The 19948-nt window shown below is 44.4% G+C and overlaps 1 protein-coding gene across 2 annotated transcripts in view; it reads left to right on the forward strand.

Annotated features, from left to right (window-relative positions):
• The first annotated feature begins 746 nt into the window (after positions 1-746).
• The window catches only part of grid1b (glutamate receptor, ionotropic, delta 1b), a 716034-nt gene continuing 696832 nt past the window's right edge, over positions 747-19948 (forward strand). For both annotated transcript variants that reach the window (XM_070545805.1, XM_070545804.1), the window contains exon 1: positions 747-974. In XM_070545805.1, coding sequence (XP_070401906.1) covers positions 893-974 — 82 coding nt within the window. In that variant the 5' untranslated portion in view covers positions 747-892. The remainder of the gene's footprint in view (positions 975-19948) is intronic.

The raw sequence follows: 19948 nt of genomic DNA on the forward strand, positions 1-19948 counted from the left end.
ATCCGCCCTCCTTTTCTCTTTCCATCAGCAGATATTTAAATGACACGAAGCCCAAATGCACCAATATTTACGCACGGAAACGGGAATCGGAGCATGAGTGACGCGACGTGTCCGCAGAGTTAATCCGACATGTCAGAGCTCCCCGTTCCTCAGTAGGTTACTCATTGGGTTTAGTTTCAACAGCGATCATCGCGTGAAGAAGTGTCTGTAAGTTCATCACCGGCACCCACCACCAAGCCGGTTCTTCTGTCTCCAAATCATCCCCCAGAACCTACCGACAAACACAGGGGCGTTAAAAACCTCCACGCCGCAGTTCGTCTCGTCCGTGGTGCGCTCCTGCTCCCATCCATACCTCATCCCTCCATCTCTCTCCATCTCCATCCCTCGCCTCTTTTCTACGGTCCGGCTTCCAGCGCCGTAGATAGATGCTCTGCAGTCACGTGGGACGGACGAGAGAGACGGATAGAGAGAAAGGAGGGTGGGAGAGCGCGTCCCTCCTCCTGCTCCTCCGCAGTTTGCAGTGTGTGATGTCTCAGACTCAGAGGTAGAGAGTCAGAGCTGGTCGTCCGGCGGATCTCAGCCTCTGAAACAAACCCCCGATGTCTCCTCTCATCCTCCCCCTCTCCCCCTTTCACCTACCCAGCTCAGTCTCTCTCCGGAGCCCTGGGAGCTTCTCTTTCTCTCTGTTTCCGTCCTTCTTTCTCCTCTCCACTCCGGCCAAGACTTTCAGCTGTAGGATTTAGTTTTATTTTCCTTGGTGGAGGTCTCTCCCGACACTTTTTCCCCCTTCTGCCGCCTTTACGCACCAAGGCTCGGTTCGGATTTCACTGACAAGAACCCCCAGACTCGGCGAGGTGGATCGGTGGATGCGCCTCTTTGGCTCGGACTGGAGATGGAAATGCTGATATTGTTATTTCATTCCCTGTGGATATTGCAATGCAACACAGTGAGGGCCGACTCCATCATCCACATCGGTAAGACACCGAAGCGGCTCGCTTCTTCTCCGGTTTGCTGCGCAGCGCTTGGGCTGATTCGGGCTGCTGGGAGCAGGGACGAAGGATGCTGATGAGCTGGAGGAATGATTTGTGTTTTTGGATAGTAAAAGTTAATGCGCTGATGTCCAAACATCTCCTCACTCGTGCAGAAAGAAATCGGACTCACATGATTATTATTCTGATCCGTGGCAGAATATGAGGCTGTTGCATTTAGGCGCAGACGCACCTATAGCGGATAAGTGCGCCCTGCAAAGTGTTGCGTTATTCATCCATCCATCCATTCATCCATCCATTCATCCCTTCTTTCTTGAAAAAAAAACCTGAAGCTGGTACCAGACACCGGTCCGTCGTGGGTGTTTTAGAGGGTTTCTCTCCATCTATTCACCCTCGCTCACCCCTACTTCCCCCACCCTACTCTCTCACCCCTCTCACATCTCCTCCCCTCTTCAATAAGCGTGAACTTTGAATTGCACGTGAGTGAAATGTTAATCAACTCCAGCGGGAGAGGAGATGACAGAGGGGACAAACGGCGACTGTTCAAGCCGAGGGACCAGCAGGCCGCTCCGCCTTCATCTACAGCCATGTCTCATTCAGACTGGTCACTTTTTAGAGACCCCCCCCCCCAACACACACACACACACACACACACACACACACACACACACACACACACACACACACACACACACACACACACACACACACACACACACACACACACACACAAACTCCCCAGGTTTAAGGGGGAGGGTGTCTGAAGAGCACACACTTGGAGCCACTGCAGATTGTGCACGAACTTAGAACAATTCAGCTTTTCCCAGCTATGACATCGAGGGTGGTGTGCGTGTGTGTGTGTGTGTGTGTGTGTGTGTGTGTGTGGGGGGGGGGTGTTTCACATGTCCTGCAGCTCGGAGCTTCATACCAGGTTGGTGGCAGCACTGAGGTGGCAAGTATAGGGAGGAAGGGGAGGCTGCCGAGTCTGTCTGCTAAGACAAATCTCAAGTTTCTGTGAGCCCAGAACTTTCTAATTATCTGGTGAAGGAAACATCTCCGACATGCTGATTGTATTCAGCTCAGCAGACCTCCAAAGGTGCGTTTTGCTTCTACGATAACAGAATACAACAGATAATCTTACAACACAGACAGCCAGGGATGAATGGATGAATGCACAGATGGATGGATATCAGTTGCACTCGGGGGGAAATCAGCATTCAGCCAAGACAACACAAAACAGTGATGTGGGATTATTACAAACAGAACAGTAAATACATCAGAGCAGGGCGAGAGGGAGCCGACACCGGTAGACAGCTTGTTGGAGCTCTAAGATGATCTAGGGGAGATTAAAGAGGAGAATATCAGCTGGAAATAAACATTGTGTTGTTTAGATGAGACTGTTTCAGGTTAGAATACACTGAAGGGTCTACACCTGCAGAGGGACCTGTGGTAACCAAGTCACAGCCACACAAATAGGTGTGAGGGTGAAGAAAACATCTGGCACCAGTCAGCTGGATCCCTGCAGTTCCTGATAAAATGACTGCCCGTGGTTTGGAGAGTAAGCTGAAGTTGGAACTTATGCAGGCTGATCCTTCAGATTCCAACACTCCCTCAGTCTCAGTGAAACCAATTTACAGCTGGAAATGAAAGTCTTTGGGCCTGTGGCTTTGTTGGCTGATTCATCCATCCATCCATTTTCATCCGCTTATCCGGAGTCAGGACGCGGGGACAGTAGCCTAAGGCGAGACGCCCAGAATTCCCTCTCCCCAGCCATTTGGGCCAGCTCCTCTGGGGGAATCCCAAGGTGTTCCTTGGCCAGGTGAGAGACATTGTCCCTCCACCGGGTCCTGGGTCTACCTTTAGGTCTCCTCCTGGTTGGACGTGCCTGGAATACCTCACCAGGGAGGCATCCAGGAGGCATCCTGACCAGATGCCCGAGCCACCTCAACTGGCTCCTCTCGATGTGGAGGAGCAGCGGGTCTACTCCGAACCCCTCCTGAATGACTGAGCTACTCAACCTATCTCTAAGGGAGAGCACAGCCACTCTTTGGAGAAAACTCATTTTGGCCGCTTGTATCCGCGATCTCATTCTTTCAGTCACTACCCAAAGCTCATGACCATAGGTGAGGGTAGGAACGTAGATTGACCGGTAAATCGAGAGCTTCGCCTTCTGACTCAGCTCTCTCTTCACCACAACAGACCGGTACAACGCCCACATCACTGCAGATGCAGCACCAATCCGCCTATCGATCTCATGCTCCAGTTTTCCCTCACTTGTGAACAAGACCCCGAGATACTTAAACTCCTCCACTTGGGGCAGGACCTCATCCTGACCCGGAGAAGGTATTCTACCCTTTTCCGAATCAAGACCATGGTCTCAGATTTAGAGGAGCTGATTCTCATCCCAGCTGCTTCACACTCGGCTGCGAACCACTCCAGCGAAAGCTGAAGATCCTCCTCTCCAGAACCCCTGAATAGACCTTACCAGGAAGGCTCAGGAGTGTGATCCCCCTGTATTTGGAACACACCCTGCGGTCCTCCTTTTTAAATAAGGGGACCACCACCCCGGTCTGCCAGTCCAGTGGGACTGCCCTTGATGTCCACGTGATATTGCTGAGCCGCATCAGCCAACACAGCCCCACAACATCCAGAGCCTTAAGGAACTCCGGGCGGATCTCATCCATCCCCGGAGCCTTGCCACAGAGGAGCTTTTTAACCACCTCAGTGACCTCAGCACCAGAGATTTGAGAGGCCAACCCAAACTCCCCAGACTCTGCTTCCTCACTGTCGGTGGGATTGAGGAGGTCTTTGAAGTATTCTGCCCACCAATCCACAACGTCCTGAGTAGAGGTCAGCAGCACACCGTCCTCACTATAGATGTTGGTAGCGCACTGCTTTCCCACCCTGAGGCGCCAGATGGTGGACTAGAATCTCCTCGAAGCCGTACAGAAGTCTTGCTCCATGGTCTCACCGAACTCCTCCCATGCCTGGGTTTTTGCCCTGGCGACCACCTGAGCCGCGTTCCACTTGGACTGCCGGTATCCATCAGCTGCCTCTGAAGTCCCACAGGCCAAAAAGACCTGATAGGACCCTTTCTTCAGCTTGATAGTATCCCTAACTGCCATTGTCCACCAGCAGGTTTGGGGGTTGCCACCACGACAGGCACCGACAATCCTGCGACCACAGCTCCGGTTGGCCGTCTAAACAATGGAGGCATGGAACAGGGTCCATTCAGACTCAATGTCCCCCGCCTCCCCCGGAATATTTTGGAAGTTCTGTCGGAGGGCAGAATTGAAGCTCCTTCTGACAGGAAACTCTGCCAGACGTTCCCAGCAGACCCTCGTGACACGTTTGGGCCTGCCTGGTCTGACTGGCATGCTCCCCCACCATCTGAGCCAACTCATCACCAGGTAGTGGTCAGTTGACAGCTCCGCCCTTCTCTTCACCCATGTGTCCAAGACATGCGGCCGCAGGTCAGATGAAACAACAACAAAGTCGATCATCGAGCTGCGGCCTAAGGTATCCTGGTGCCAAGAGCACATATGGACACCTTTATGTCTGAACATGGTGTTCATTATGGACAATCCATGACTGGCCCAGAAGTACAATAACAAAACACCACTCAAATTCAGATCAGGAGGGCCGTTCCTCCCAACCACACCTCTCCAGGTCTCACTGTCGTTGCCCACATGAGCGTTAACGTCCCCCAGCAGATCGAGGGAGTCACCGGAAGGAGCGCTTTCCAGCACCCCCTCCAAGGTCTCCAAAAAGGGTGGGTAGTCTCAACTGTAGTTTGGTGCATAAGCACAGACCACAGTCAGAACCCATTCCCCTGGGGTAAACCCCAATGTACAGGCACCAAGATGGCGGGCAACTAGTATGCCCACCCCTGCTCGGCACCTCTCAGTGGGAGCAACTCCAGAGTGGTAGAAAGTCCAACCCCTCTCAAGGAAACTGGTTCCAGAGCCAGAGCCATGCGTTGAGGTGAGTCCGACTGTATCTAGTCGGAACCTCTCAACCTCACACACCAACTCAGGCTCCTTACCCACCAGATAGGTGACATTCCATGTGCCAAGAACCAGCTTCTGTAGCCGAGGATCAGACCGCCAAGGTCCCCGCCCTCGATTACCACCTGCCACACACTGCACCCGGCCCCTTTGGCCCCTCCCACGAGTGGTGAGCCCATGGGAAGGGGGACCCACATTTCCTCTTCGGGCTGTGCCCGGCCGGGCTCCATGGCTGAAAGCCCGGCCACCAGGCGCTCGCCAACGTGCCTCACCTCCAGGCCTGGCTCCAGAGGGGGGCCCCGGTGACCCACGTCCGGGCGAGGGAACACAGTTTCCATTTATATAATTCATCATAAGAGGTCTTAGTGCTGCTCTTTGTCTTATCCCTCACCTAGGACTTGTTTGCCATGGGTGACCCTACCAGAGGCAGAAAGCCTCAGACAACTTAGCTCCTAGGATCACTGAGACACTCAAACCCCTCCACCACGGTAAGGTGGCAGCCCAGGGAGAGGATTAATGGCTGATTCCTGTGTGAATTCTACTTCTGCTGCAGGAAAACAGCCTAAAAATGTTCCTTGTCCACAGCTTCCAGTTTTTTTAGCGAGAGCTCTCTAGACCAGAACTGATCAAAGATGTTGTTTCAAACATTTGTGGAGCTGTCTCCTGTAGTATTAAAATTGCATTAGCTAAACAATACAAATATAATAATAATAATCAAAAGTATTTACTTCCCATTTCCCTCGGCCTGAATTGACTCTGAATGTTACAGAGTGGATCACATGCGAGGCAGCAAGGACACGGAGGCCCTCAGGCACGCCCAGGAACCTCATCCCAAGCCATCCAACCAATCTGGATCAGGCACCACAAGCATGCCTCCCCCTATAGTTTTCCCTCTTTATTCCCTCCTGTGTGTGTGTGTTTGTGTGTGTGTGTGTGTGCTTTCGCGCGCATGCGTGCATGTGTGTGTGCATTCAAGAAGACATGGCAGGCAAGTGGAGAAGTAATTAACAGATGTATGCCTTGCTTGCCCTCCAAGTGTTCATTATAGGTCTGTTTACGTCCTCCCTCATACCATTTCCCATTTTCAGTATTCTTACTCTATAAGCTGTAGTGTGGGGCGTTGAAGGAGCTGTGCAGTGTTGAGCCATCCTCTCATTGTGTCATGGAGCAGGACAGGAACTGGGAGCCACCCAGGGACCACCACCTCCCCCACAGCACAGCAACTCATTCCATCAGCCACCGTGTGTACGATCATCAAGTCAGTGATGGGAAGAGTAAAGGACAGAGTCATGTCTGATGGAATCGTAATAACGAGAATATATGTAACAGTCGCTGTTTTAACCAAACAGAAATATTAGTAATGGGGTCTGTATTGGCAAGAATTTGGTGCTACGATATTTATCACAATTTTATTGTAAGATCTCGTTTATCCGTCAGAATAAAGCTGGCAAATCTGTCGCCACCTAGTAGTTGAGTTTGAATTACACCTCACAAAAGAAATGCAGTAAATGTTTACATGTAAATTCTCAATTAGAAAATAAAACAAACGCTGCTTTTGAAATATCAATTCAGTATCAGAACACAAAATATTCCATTGTGGTAATATTTTGTTGCATCCCATCATCATCATCATGAGTCTTATTTCTAAACGAAAGCCAACAACAGTAACAGCTAGTTGCACTGCTGTTGGGAACACTGTTCCCTCACAGCCAGAAGGCCACAGTTAGCATGTGTGAGTTTTCTCTGGTTTCCTCCCACAGAACCAAAAACATACCACTTTAATTAAGAGTCTGCCAGATGAATAAACATAAACATAGTAACAATGTTGATACGAGTGCAAACATCTTAAAAGGTGTTTAGAACCAATCACGTAACATTGGTGAGAAAAAACATACTTATCTGTATCGGGCGCACTTGTAGAGTGGTTGTTGAGTTTGGTATATGTGGATCAGTTCAGCTTCTTTAGCAAAAAAATCTCAATTAAAACAGCTTTTAAACAAAAAACTTTGTTATGACTTCTTTTTGGAACCTGTGCAGCTTTACACCCAGGTGAAATGTTCAAGTTCAAAGATTAGTCCAGTGAGTAAAATTTAGGATTTTTTTTCTATCTCCAAATTTTAAACGATTGTTTTTTTGGCAATAAGGAAAAAAAGCAGAGGTTTATGTCTTTTTTTGGAAGATGGGCCACTTTTAACGTGCTGACGGTGATACAGGAACTCTTCTAAAGCTCAAACTTCAGTCTCCTGATGATGGATGGCTCTGTTTGACAGGTAAAGAAAATGTTTCCAACCAAAAACAGTAAAATAAATTGTCATCAAAGTCAGAAAGTCCTTCATCTTTGTTGCTTCTTTTTAGCTGATGAAGAAAAGACGTGTTTTTGACTTTGAGGGAACGTGTCCCTTCGTGTCCTCGGGTTTTGTTGGTTTGTGGCTGCTGTGACGAGCCTCTCTTTAGCTGGTTCTGTTCAACAGACTATAAATTATGGAGTTCATTACGTCTTCAGCAGCTTTATGCTCACATATTTTAGGTTTGCGGTGGATTGACTTGGTTCTTTGTCCACCTAAGGGCAGCACGGCGGTGACAGAATAATCAGTGAGCTGCAGACTTTTTTATTTTGGAGAGTTTGTTGCCCTTTAGCTGAAAGTTGATTCAGCTGAAGCTGAAAGATGTGCATAGAACATATTTTTTTATTTTAATGACTTTAGCCTAAAAGCATCATTTCCTCCTAGTTGCAACAATGATTTCTCAGATTTTCTGTAGGTGAACGTTTGAAAGCAACACAATACTAAATAACTACTTTACCATACATACAGTATGTCAAAGTCAAGGCCCATAGGCAACATTTGGCCAGTGAAACAATTGCAGAGTTAAAACTGCCAAATTACAAATAAACTTCAGATTTTTTCTAAGGGGTTTGGAACTATTCATGGTATGGTCAAATATTGTCATTGGAATTAATCAGTAAAAAAATGTTAAGACAGAAGGACATGATAAATTAATGAGTATCTCTTAAATTAATTATGATTTAAAATGATAATAGTAGGTCGTGGCATTTTATGACTTGATATTTATGTATAAATATTTTGACCTGCAACATCTGAAATAGTCTATAGACTTTTGTTTCCATTGACATATTTGTTGATTCAGTGACGTTGAACATTTTAAAAAACACAGTAACAATTAAGAAAAAACTTTTCAAATTATTACATAATTCACAGGGGTCCGCTCTTAAAAATAATGAACATTAAGGTCCTGTTATGATGCAAAATCCATGTTTTGAAGCCTTTAACATTGTTTTATTATTTCCTCTTGAAAACACCCCACAACCTGCTCCTCCGTCTCTCGAGTTTGGTTCCCTCGTTCCCTGAACTGTAAACACTGATGACCAGTGTCTCCGTTAAACCAGCAAGGAGTTTAATCTCCACAGTTGAGAATACATTTTTGTTGTTGTTGCCTAGAGTGGACAATGTGCTCCTGCTCTGGGGCTGAGTGGAACATGACGGTTAATCTGTAGCAAGCATGACTCGGCGGTATCCAGGCCTGTAGCTATGTACCATTGTAGAATTCAAATGGGTGATTTGGGGGGTGTTAAGTGTCCTATTTCCAGGTAGAAGTAATGGGTCCTGAAAATACCTGATGTCATAAAAAATATCTCAGCAGTGCCAACAGCAATACTTTATCCGCTCTGACCAGTATCTGCACTGACTTGTAGCCGCTTCTCTGATTATTGCCTCCCCATATCATTATCATTTCATTGTGTTTATTTCCCAATTCTAATGTTTGCTTATCATTTATTTTTTCTTGCATCAAGTACCACAGCAAATTCCTAATGTTGTGATTCTGGCACACCTTTCTGATTCTGATTGTGAGGTGTGCCTGACACAGGCTCTTTAAGTTAATCTCTCCTCGTGGAAATTACTTTTTAAACATAAAAATGTATTTTTATTGAATAACATACAAACAGCTAAATCAATAAATCAGAAACACACAACAGATGCCATAAATAACAATTATAACTTCTCCTAAAAGCAAAAAGCAATGACAGCGCTGCTTTGGGAAGAAACCCCACATAGAAATACAACTCTAAAAAATAAAAAGATTTTTACCCACTTCAGTTTCTTTTATGTAAATTTTCAGCTGATCATGAATAACCTTAGTGATCCACCTCATAGTTGTGATGGTTTCACTGATTTGAGACGCAACAGGTTGGAAGTTTACCTGAGCAGCAGGTTTTATTGGCTCCTCGGTGAAATGGGCTGAAGCTCCATCACCTCCTCTGTGCCAAGGAGCTGGTGCTGCTTGGCTGGATTCAGGGACTCTGTAGTTTCCTTCAGCCTGTTGACATCCTGACTGACTTGGGAGCAGCAACAACTGAACTCAGATCAGAAGTGACAGTGTTTCAACCTCGGCCCTGAACCCCCCACCCCCCACCCCCCTCCTTCCCGCCTGAGCATCTGCCTCATCCAGCCGTGTTGCTGATCACCGGTGACATTTCCCGGTTCGTTTGACCCCTCCTCTCTGCTCCCCCAGGAGGATCAGTGGCAGGAGGGGAGATGTGATGGAGGAGGATGAAGAGGTGCTGATTGGTGAAAGAGCTGATACACAAGAAATCAGGACCTTCATTCAACCTCTGACCCAATTTACTGCATTCTTGTGCATCAGTGGTGCAAAATCCTGCACAGCCAAGGTCCGAAGTCGGCGAAATTTCATCTGTTAGGATCACAGCAGCAGCTGCTTTCTCTAATTAGTTCCACTCCCAGTTCTTTGGTTGAATGTGCACAACATGAGTAAAAACAGCTGCTGTAGTTTTATTTGTGCCTGGAAAGAAAACTAGAGGTCGAGGAACATCAGGAGCAGAGTCAGAATCAGAACCATCAAACTGGAAGAAACTAGATGTTGGTTCTGCTTCTGTTTGAATATCAGATATCCGGTTATCAGTCTGGCATGTTCAGGATATTAGACGCCCTCAGGTTTATGAAAATACGTTTTAGGTCAGATTGTCAAGAAATGCAAACACACAGCAGGGCGTCACATCTAGAGACACCAAACAGAAAACATCTGTTCTGCTAGGTGGAAAAGTCACATTCAGACTTTAAATAGTTGGGGTTTGATGAGAAAGCTGATCATTCCACCTAATCTTTGCCAGGAAGCAGGAACTTGCGACATGAGTCACATTATATGGAATTATCTGTCTAACTAACATCTGTTTCGCTACTTCTGATGAAAATGTGTAAAATTCAGTTTTGCCAAACACATGTTTAAGAGGAAAAGCAAATAAACTAATAACTCAAAGTAAAACTTGATCATTTGCAAACTAATTTAAATCAATAACCAAAAGTTTTGAGAGTGACCCAACTATTGATCATCTCAATGTTTTCTGCCTGCAGTTTTAAGATGGCATTTTGCACAAACCCCAGATTATTATGAGGTGTGGGTTCAAGTTAATCACAAACTCCCTCACCCCCCAAAAAACATATTTATTCTGAATTTGTGAAGACTGCTTTAGGGCTCCCAGTAAAGTCCAGTGACAGTACCATCTCCTACGGTTGATCATGTTGTGGTATCAAGGCACCACCTGTCTAGAACGTGCCCAGGAATGGCAGCAGAGGTGTGTGTCTGCAGCACAGCGAGGAGAAAACTGAAGGAAAAACCACTTCTCCCCCTAAAAGACTGACTGGTATCCTGCTACAGAACCAGGAAAAGAGAGGAAGTAGTTTTATCTGATAAATCCTCCTACCATCCAAGAACAGTTTAGTGGTGAGTCTTTTCCAGCATGGTAAAGTGCTATGAGACTAAAGTGAGAACTAAGTGGCTTGAAGAGCAACATCTTGAGCCTAGTTCCAGGAAAATCTCTAGGCCCTAACCCGGTTCAGAACATGTGGTTGGCCTTCAAGAGGCAGGTGGGCAAGCAAACTCCAAGTATTGATTATGTGGCAATAGGCTGCCTTCAGATCTGAACCAGAAGGTGACTGGTCTATTAAAAAACAGCAACATTGTAGATGTTTATTATACACATGAACTTTATGTATTTGTCCAGAAAAGCATTTGAGAATAATAAAATGTCTGTAATTAAATCTCAGTAATTATAGAAATATCCGACAGAAGCCAAACACAATTGCTCTACTCTCATTTGTGTCTGCTCTGATCCTTCAGATAACAACATTATAAACACGTCAGCACAGACCGATCCATTAAAAATATCTGATGGTAGTCAGGTAACGAGAAGAGCCAGCAGCGAGTACACCTGTTTGGATCTGTCGGGTTTCTGAAAGCCGTTCGGTCTCCGTGAGCTCTTCGGGGAAACGTGCCTCTTTAATCTGTAAGTGTAACTGTAAACGACTGACCTGGGAACAGGGATAATTAGAGAGTTAGGAGTGATTTTTCTTGTAACCGCATCGTAAAGCTGAAACAATGAACCACAGGAAGTTGGACAAATCAATCAGAAAACCCATAAACAACCCATTTAGTTGTCTCACGCTGGTCCAGTTGGACCTGCAGAATCTAGAAGATACCAGTGAAGATTAAAGCTGTAACTGACCACAGTAAAATGTCCTGAATGTGTGAACCTTCTGGTAGTAAAAGTGTTGCTTTCTGACCACCTGGAGACGATCCCGATCTGATTCACTTTGCAGCTCTCGCTGTCCCCTGTGGGCTGTTTTCCAGGTCTGAAGGTCCCCTGAACGCCCCTCAGGCCAAACGGATAACAAGTCACTTCTTATAAAGAGCCTGAGGAGGAGAGATTACCTCATCCCATGAGCCAGGCAGCTGACGAGGGATGATTTACGACTCTGCTGTGGTGGCTAGCAGAAGGAGAGCCTGCTTATCCGCTGGCTGGTTCTGGAAAAGCGAGCTCGAACTGCAGGAATCCAATCTGTTGAGGCTGGCAAAGCAAATGAGCAGCTGTGGCCTCTTCTCGCCCTGCTGCTAAATAAGATAAACTAACCCAGTTTGGAACAACGCAGAAGGCTTCCTGCGCTCTGAGTGGAGGCTCAGCCATAGCGTTTACCTCCAGCACCTGCACACACAACGCCAGCTCATGAGGCTCCGGACCCAACAAATGTAGCATGTCGCGGGGTGTTTGACCCTAAAGAAGCAGTGACATGCTCAGAGAAGCTGTGTTAGTGTTCTTGGTAATTTGCGGAGACAAACCCGTGGGCTGAGCGAGAGCAGCAGGACAGGAAACAGCCTAATAACAGCTTTCTGAACCTGCTCCCACCGGTTTTCTTTAGCTCTAATCCAGAGCTTCTCTGAATGCGTGTGTGACTGATGGTTTTCTGTGAGTGGAGCCTCTGAACCATTGAGCCAACATTAGACAACTAAATCTGATCGTATTAAACCCGTTTGTGGAGAGTTTTATAAACTTTGCAGTTTGCTTATGAACAGATCTGTGTTTAACTGACTCAGTTGATTCACCAATAACTCTGTAACTGGCAAGAAATGAGGTCGTTAAACCTGCATCCATTTTTATTCTGATTTAGAATCACACTTTCAACGCCCCTCGTGTGTCCGTTTATTTACAAATGGTAACAGATAAAGTGACGCCCATCACTGCTTTATATTTGGAAGGTTAGCTGAGCTGTTAGCTGTTAGTGAGAAACAGTTTTAACGTCCGTTTTTAAGTCAAATGGTCAGCTTTTATTCCTGAAAACACCTTTGACTAAATGTATTCAAACATTTATCACCTATAATTCGGTTCAGTCACACCCCCTCTGACTGTCAACTTCTCTCAGACATAATCCTACAGGCTTCTAGGTAATCAGGGATGACAAACAGCAGAGAGAAACAGCTAAAACCTGTGACAATAGCTCCGTGTGACATCACACAGACGCATCAGAACCGGTGATCAGTGACCGTCAGAGCAGCAGACAGGAACATTTAGTCAGAGGAAAAAGCAGATGTTATTAGCTCCTTCGGTTTGAATAGCTAGAGCCATAACAGGGACTTACCTGGTAATCTGATTACTTTAAAATCAGAATCATTATTGACCCAGCACAAGGACAACCAATGACTCACCATTTGATGACATTAACTGACAACAAAGTCTATCCGCTACCTCTAAATAATGAAATGAATCACTTTCAGTTATAAATCTGATGTTTATTCAGTATTCTTACAAATAAAATAACACACACACAAACCATAAAGAAACTCATCTGTTTAACCTGTTACACACCTGTTTAGACTCTATCAAAACCTGGATGGTGGGAACTTTCTACAGCTGAATGAAGATAAGACTGAGATCCTCATCTGTGCCCCAGACAAGCTGGTTCCCAAAATCAGAGACTCTCTTGGTCAGCTTGCTTCTCACACCAAACCCTCCGTCAGAAATCTTGGCGTGACCTTTGACCCAGCTCTCGCCCTGGATTCTCATGTTAGTTCTCTTGTTCGCTCTTCCTTCTTCCATCTCAGGAACATTGCTAAACTGAGTCCCATTATGTCTCGCTCTGAACTTGAGACAGTTCTCCACACATTCATCTCCTCACACTTAGACTACTGTAACTCTCTTTTCACGTGTCTGAGCAAAACCTCCCTGAACCGTCTACAGGTGGTTCAGAACGCCTGTGCTCGGCTTCTGACCAAGTCCTCCAAACACACCCACATCACCCCGCTTCTCCTCCAGCTTCACTGGCTGCCAGTCAACTTCAGGGTTCATTTCAAGATCCTGGTTCTGGTCTATAGGGCCTTACATGGACAAGCACCATCATATATTGGTGATCTTCTTAGTCCCTACACCCCCAGCAGGTCCCTGGGGTCCAGTGATCAAAGCCTACTGGTTGTACAGCACCAGGCTAAAGACCAAAGGTGACGGATCATTTGCTGCTGTGGCCCCCAGACTCTGGAACTCTCTCCCCCTGAGCCTGAGATCAGTGGACTCAGTGGTCTCCTTCAAAAAACAGCTGAAGACTCACTTGTTCAAGCTGGCTTTTGTTTGACCTTCTTCAACCACTCTCTCTTTATTCTGCTCTCCCCACCTATTCCACCTTCCTCAGGATCCACTGATTTCCCTCTTTCCTGTTCACTCTCTCTCTTTCTTAACATTTTTTTAATTACAATTGTCTATTTTTGCTCATTTTAAATTTTTAAACATTTTCTAAATGCTTTTTTATATTTTCACATTTTTTGTTTTTGTGAAGCGCCTCGTGATTTTTATCTTGAGAGGCGCTATAGAAATGATATTTTCTTCTTCTTCTTTCTCCTTCTGAGACCTCTCAGTGAACTCAACAAAGTTGACTCTGTTTGCTTTTGGTAAATTATTCCAACTTTTGTCTAAAAGTTAACTCTAAGAGCAGTAGATAATGATAAATGACCCACACTTGTATAGCACCTCTCAGAGTAAGGACTCCAAAGCGCTTTACACTACAGTGGATCACTCATCCATTCACACACAGATTAGAGCTAACAGATTAGCAGTAGCATCTTTAGACTCAGCTCCTCTGAGAATGTTTTGAAAAGTTTACAACGAAGGGCTGAAGAATGCTTCTGATTGGTCAGTCCTACAGTGGGTAGAGCTTGTTATAAAGGCTAAATGAAAAGATATCCCTGACTCGTATTGTCAGCTGGGGATTGCACATAGGGCCAACCAATCACAGAGCTGACAACGTTTCATTGTCTTCCTAGCAAAAGAGCATTGAGGAGTTGTGAGTGGATGGTAAAACAGGCTGGTTTAGAAGAAAACAGAGAAGCTGGTTTCTTTTGTTGTTGTTTATTGTTCTGAACTTTTTAAATAACTATATCAGTTACATAAACTATTTTTATTTATACTATATTTTACAATAAATGACCCAGAGCTTCTTTATCTAATTTATGCAACAAATAAAGAAATGAAAACATGTAATATGTACAACTCTGTGCTAAAATGGTTACCAGTGTCCTTCTTGTTGTGTTTCTTCAAACATCCTTCAGCCTGGGTGTTTCGCACTGCGATGAAACCGAGTCATTTTCATCTCCTCTGACGTTTCCCCATCATCAGCTGCTTTACGTTGGACCAACAGAACCAGTGGTGGCTGTAGCTCTTCTGTCTGTCCTATTATCTCCTGAGTGGAATGAATCTGGTTTGTTTTTAGCTTAACTGGTGGACTGAGTGACTAATTTCAGCAGATGCACTTTTCATTTGTGTGATGGTGATGGAGGCGAGGAGTTGGCAGTCAGGCAGGAGGAAGAGGAGCATCTTGTGAGATGATGAAGAGGACTGGGTTCCGTTTCAGACTGATGCAGCTGTTCTTCACTCTGCTGCTGCTGATGTCCAACAGTAGAAACAGATCTGGTCCAGATGAAAACAGCTTCTAATAAACCCACAGATATCTCCTGTTGCTGGTGCTCTGCAGCATTTTAAACCACCAGTGTCTCACTTTAAACACGCCTTCAATGAGGATCAGAATAACTCAGATGAATAATATTCTGGTAGATTCTGTGGTTGGAACCAGTGGTTATGTCAGCTCCTCTTGCTTTTCTATCATCTCCAGCCAGTTTGCATATTGACCTCTGAACTTTAACCTCAACCAGTCATTTTAATTCACACAACCGCTGCTCACTGGAACTTTTCTCTTTTGAGATTATTCCATGTAAACCCCAGCGATGGTTGTCAGATTAAATCCTTGTATCCATTTCTGAAATTCTCGGACTAGTCCATCTGGCACCAACATTCAAAGTCCCTTAAATCCACTTTCTTCTCCATTCTGAAGCTCAGTTTGAACTTCAGCGAGTCGTCTTCGCCACGTCTAGCACCCTGAAGGCCCGAACTGCTGCCACGTGAATGGCTAATTAAAAATGAATGTTAACAGATAGATTTAATAAAGTGGTCAGTGAGCACATTGGCTCTCTAATACAAAGATTCAGTGATGAGATTCATATTTGTGACAATAATGTAGACAACTTCAGTTTATTTATTTTAACTCTTAACTTCAATGATTTTGAGGAAAACGAGGATTTCTGTTTGTTGAAGAAATTCAGGTTTGCTCTTTCTACCTGCAGCTTCAGACTATTAAACTGACTTCAGTCTCTCGTTTGGGGCTAAAATTTCAGCCTTGCCTTGCTCTAGAACTACACCTTGTACAGAATCATCTGTGTTCCTGCACGTGTTTTTACTCCTGATTTACCACACTAGCAGCCTGAAAAGATAAATTACCTCTCCTGTATAAGCAATGATTAAAGTCCTAATAGGAATGGATTTTTCCATACGAGGGCGATGAAAGGATGAAGGCCAGTAAGTATAATTGGCCGTTTCTGTCGATTAACAGACCCACAGCAATCAGAGGAGCGCCTGAAGGTGGAGCAAAGTCAAACGTTGTCATCTAAGTATCCTTCAAAAATCCTGCAGGTGGAGTCTCATGGTGACACCCTACAGGGTTTAAACATAACAGTTATAAGAGCTTTAGTTCAACACAGACCTGACTTTTATTCAATGTTGTGTTATGGAAATCTGTGAATGGATAAAAAACCATTTATTTAACGGGTCACATCTGTGGGGTCCAACGGGGTTCTGGCTGCAGAACCATGACTGTCGTCAGTGCTGAAGAGAAGCAGCTGTGATTTAAATAAAACCTTCAGCCGGTTGGGGTTTCTTCCACCTAACAACGCCTCCACATAATAAAGACTCATTTTCAATAATGTAAGGAAATAAAAAAAATCACATGTAAGCTAATAGAACATGATTCTGTTTAAATAAGGAACCACATCTGGATAAATGTAGAATTAAGGTCACTCTGAAGAACAAAATATGAAGTAGTTTCAAGAAAAATGTTAAACACAGCATTTCAATAATGTAGTTATTTTTTGATTTAAAAATAATTTAAACTAAACCAGTCCCTAAGTGATACTCACAACTCATATTAGTTTATATTAGTGAATGCAAAATACGCTGGAAAATTTATAGTAAGAAAAACTGTCTTTTGTCTTTGATATATGTGAACCTGACTCTGAATCTGAACACATCATCTAAGTTTCTTTTGAGTGATTATTTTAACCGTAGTTACCTTCACATGAGTTCTATGAGTTCTGCAGCATTGGGCAAAGACTACACCTCTCATTTAATAAAGTGTCTTGCTGCTAAAGTTTATTCAGTCGAAACATACCTAGAACCCCCGGTTACAACAAAACAAAACAAACAAACGAATAAACAAACAAATAAAACTGATCATATAGAACATGTGCATTAATGAAGGGGAAAACAATGAGGTTCACTTCCTTGGACTGATCTACTTTTGATTTTGTTCACTTTCTACATTTTGATGTAAGATCAAAAAGACCTTTTTAGGCTCAAATCATAAAGTTGAAGTCATTTTAGTTCAAGCTTGAAAATAACAGCATACACAATCAAGCTGTCGTTGTTCAGCTACTAACAAATCAGATTTTGGCTCAATATCTGTAAAACCCAGTCAGTCATTTTGGTGTTTGCTAATGTTGATTAGCTGTGACGGCCGTTTGTCAGCTAGGTCAGGTGACCACGAAGCTTGGCCTGTTCTCCATTTGCTGTAGACATCATTCCTTTCATGTCATGAGCTCTGATGATCATCAGCCTTCTTCCACCCTTTGACTCCATAGGTGTTTTCTTCCTTTTCACCCTTCTTACTGGTTATGTTCCCAGTCTGTTCTTAACACCAGTACCTTTCCTGGTTTTGCTTTTAGTGCTCGGGGTGTCACAAAAGTAAAAGGTGTGCTTCTTCCTTTCCATTGCCAGATCTACCATTCTTGATGGCAAACAACTCTCTCTCCCAAGCCAGCACTTTTACCAAACTGGACCTGTGCAGTGCCTACAGTTTGGAGCATACCCTTTCTTTCCACCAGACGTGAAAGCGGCCCGAAACGGCCGCGAAATGTGCTACACGGCAGTTAGCTACCGTTATAGTGGACGAGTCCTTCCTAGCACAATGTAACATTTTGTGCATGTCCCAAAAGCAAAGGGACAATATTGTTAAGTTTTAAGTCCATTTTTTATGTACTACACTTCCAAAACACGTGAAACTCTCATTTAGATTGGGCCAGACAGGAAGTCAAACACAAAAGCAGTGTAAAACATGTAGAAACTTTCAAAATAAAGTTACATGCAGATAAACATCATTTCATGTGAAACCCCTGTAGGTGATGGAAATGGTACAAAAAAAACCAAAGCCTTTTTTGAATACATGCAGCCATTTTTCTGCTTGCTTGTTATTGTGTGGACTTCTGAAATCACATGTGAAGTTGCAACTCTCCCGTGATTTGGTGACTTTGTGGTACCAGTGGCATGCTTTCACTCCCGTTTCGCGTCTGAAATGATCCGATTTGGGAGGGAGCTCGCAGGTAAAACACCACTATTCTGTCACTAGTAGCACCTAACGAGTCCATCTGGCCTAGTCCTTGTTTTCCAACACCTCATTGAAGACGATCTCCTCTTTGTGCTAGGTTGATCTGCTCATAAAAGTTCAAATAGATTTTCTTGTATTTCTAGACTCAGCTCAGACCAGATTTAAAACTAACAAATGAAAATAAGAAAAATACCGCTCAAATGAAACCGTTTTACTTTCAGGTGAAACGTGTTGTACAAAAATAAATGACAACGCACAATGAGTTTGTGAGGGATTTATCTCCTCACTAATAGTTATGTCTCTTGTTTTGGTTTACTGCTGTATTTCTGTGTGTTTTAGGTCAAATACGCTTGGTAATCTATAAATTACTTTAAGTTAAGTTGATCTACTGGTGTTCATCACTCCCTTCTTTCTGAGGTCATTTGATTAAGTGTTGCCATGGAAGCGCGCCCATAGGCAGCCATGATCAGTTCCTGGTGTGCTTAATCAGCTCTACTGAGGGAGAAACTAACTGACTGAAGAGAGGGGGTGGGGGTGGGGGAGGTTATCTTGTGTTTGTTTAAGTGTAGTTGTTGTTGTTTTTGTTCTTTTGAGTTAAGGTAGGAGGTAAATATGTAAATAGATTGTTTGACATATTTTGTTGAGATGTTGAGATGTACTTTATTGATTGCAGGATTTCAAGCTAATTGTTTCCCCTGCCCATGTCATAATGGCTGGTCCCAAGTTAGCTTTAAAAAAGGGTGGATTCGGTACTGTTGTTGCTGTTGATTGCTTGTTAAGGGGAATCCATGCCCTAATGTCATGGATTGTTTGCATTCCAGAAAAGGATAAAAAGTCAGAGCTCTGCAACATCCTGGACTCTTGCTTTTTCTTCTGTTGACAAACAGCTGGTAACATCCTGAGTGAGTGACAAGGCAGAGGCTCTGTCTGGGCCAAAACCTTACAGAGTTCATTGTAAATAACAAGTTTAATATCTTCTGGAATTTCTTTTGTTTCATTCTGAGAAGTAAAACCTTGTGTGTGCGCACCCAATCGGCAGCATGAAGGCATAATAACATCTGAGAATTTTGTCACTGTGGGAGACCCACAGCCTCCATAAAGCCTCAGTGAGATGAATAGGTGCAGAGTTTATGGTCTCTGATCTCAGAGGCAGCTAAATCTCAGACTAAACCTGCCGCTCTCCCTGGTTTCACAGCCAGCTGGAGCTTTGGGACACAAAGCCGGGGACTGCTGGTTGATCACCTGCCAGAGCGAGAAGGAGGCTTGATAAACACAACAGCTCCAATGCATTGTTTACACTGCTGCAGGAAATAAATTGCACTCGTTTTCTGGCTGGTGAAGTTCCCACCTTGAATGTAATGTAGAAATGTTTGTCGAAAAGGTCAGACTCACAAATCACACAATTTGTTTGGCAACCTAAACAGAATGTCCACATTTCTGTGGCCTAAATTAAATATTCAGTTCATTCAGAAATGTATAATCTGACCTTAGAGGATTAGGCATTTGTGTGGCGAAAATGCCGAGGAATATTTCTAACCATCTCATGCTCTGAGTATTGTTTGTCATCCAACCACAGCCTGAATGCTGCTGTGAGTTTTGAATCACACAAGGCAACAATGTGCATGAACTGGAGACTGTTAATGGTAAAACTGATTATCCTTGATACTCC

This window comes from Nothobranchius furzeri, chromosome 16, assembly GCF_043380555.1.
Source record: "Nothobranchius furzeri strain GRZ-AD chromosome 16, NfurGRZ-RIMD1, whole genome shotgun sequence".
In the NCBI taxonomy this organism is placed as follows: domain Eukaryota; kingdom Metazoa; phylum Chordata; class Actinopteri; order Cyprinodontiformes; family Nothobranchiidae; genus Nothobranchius; species Nothobranchius furzeri.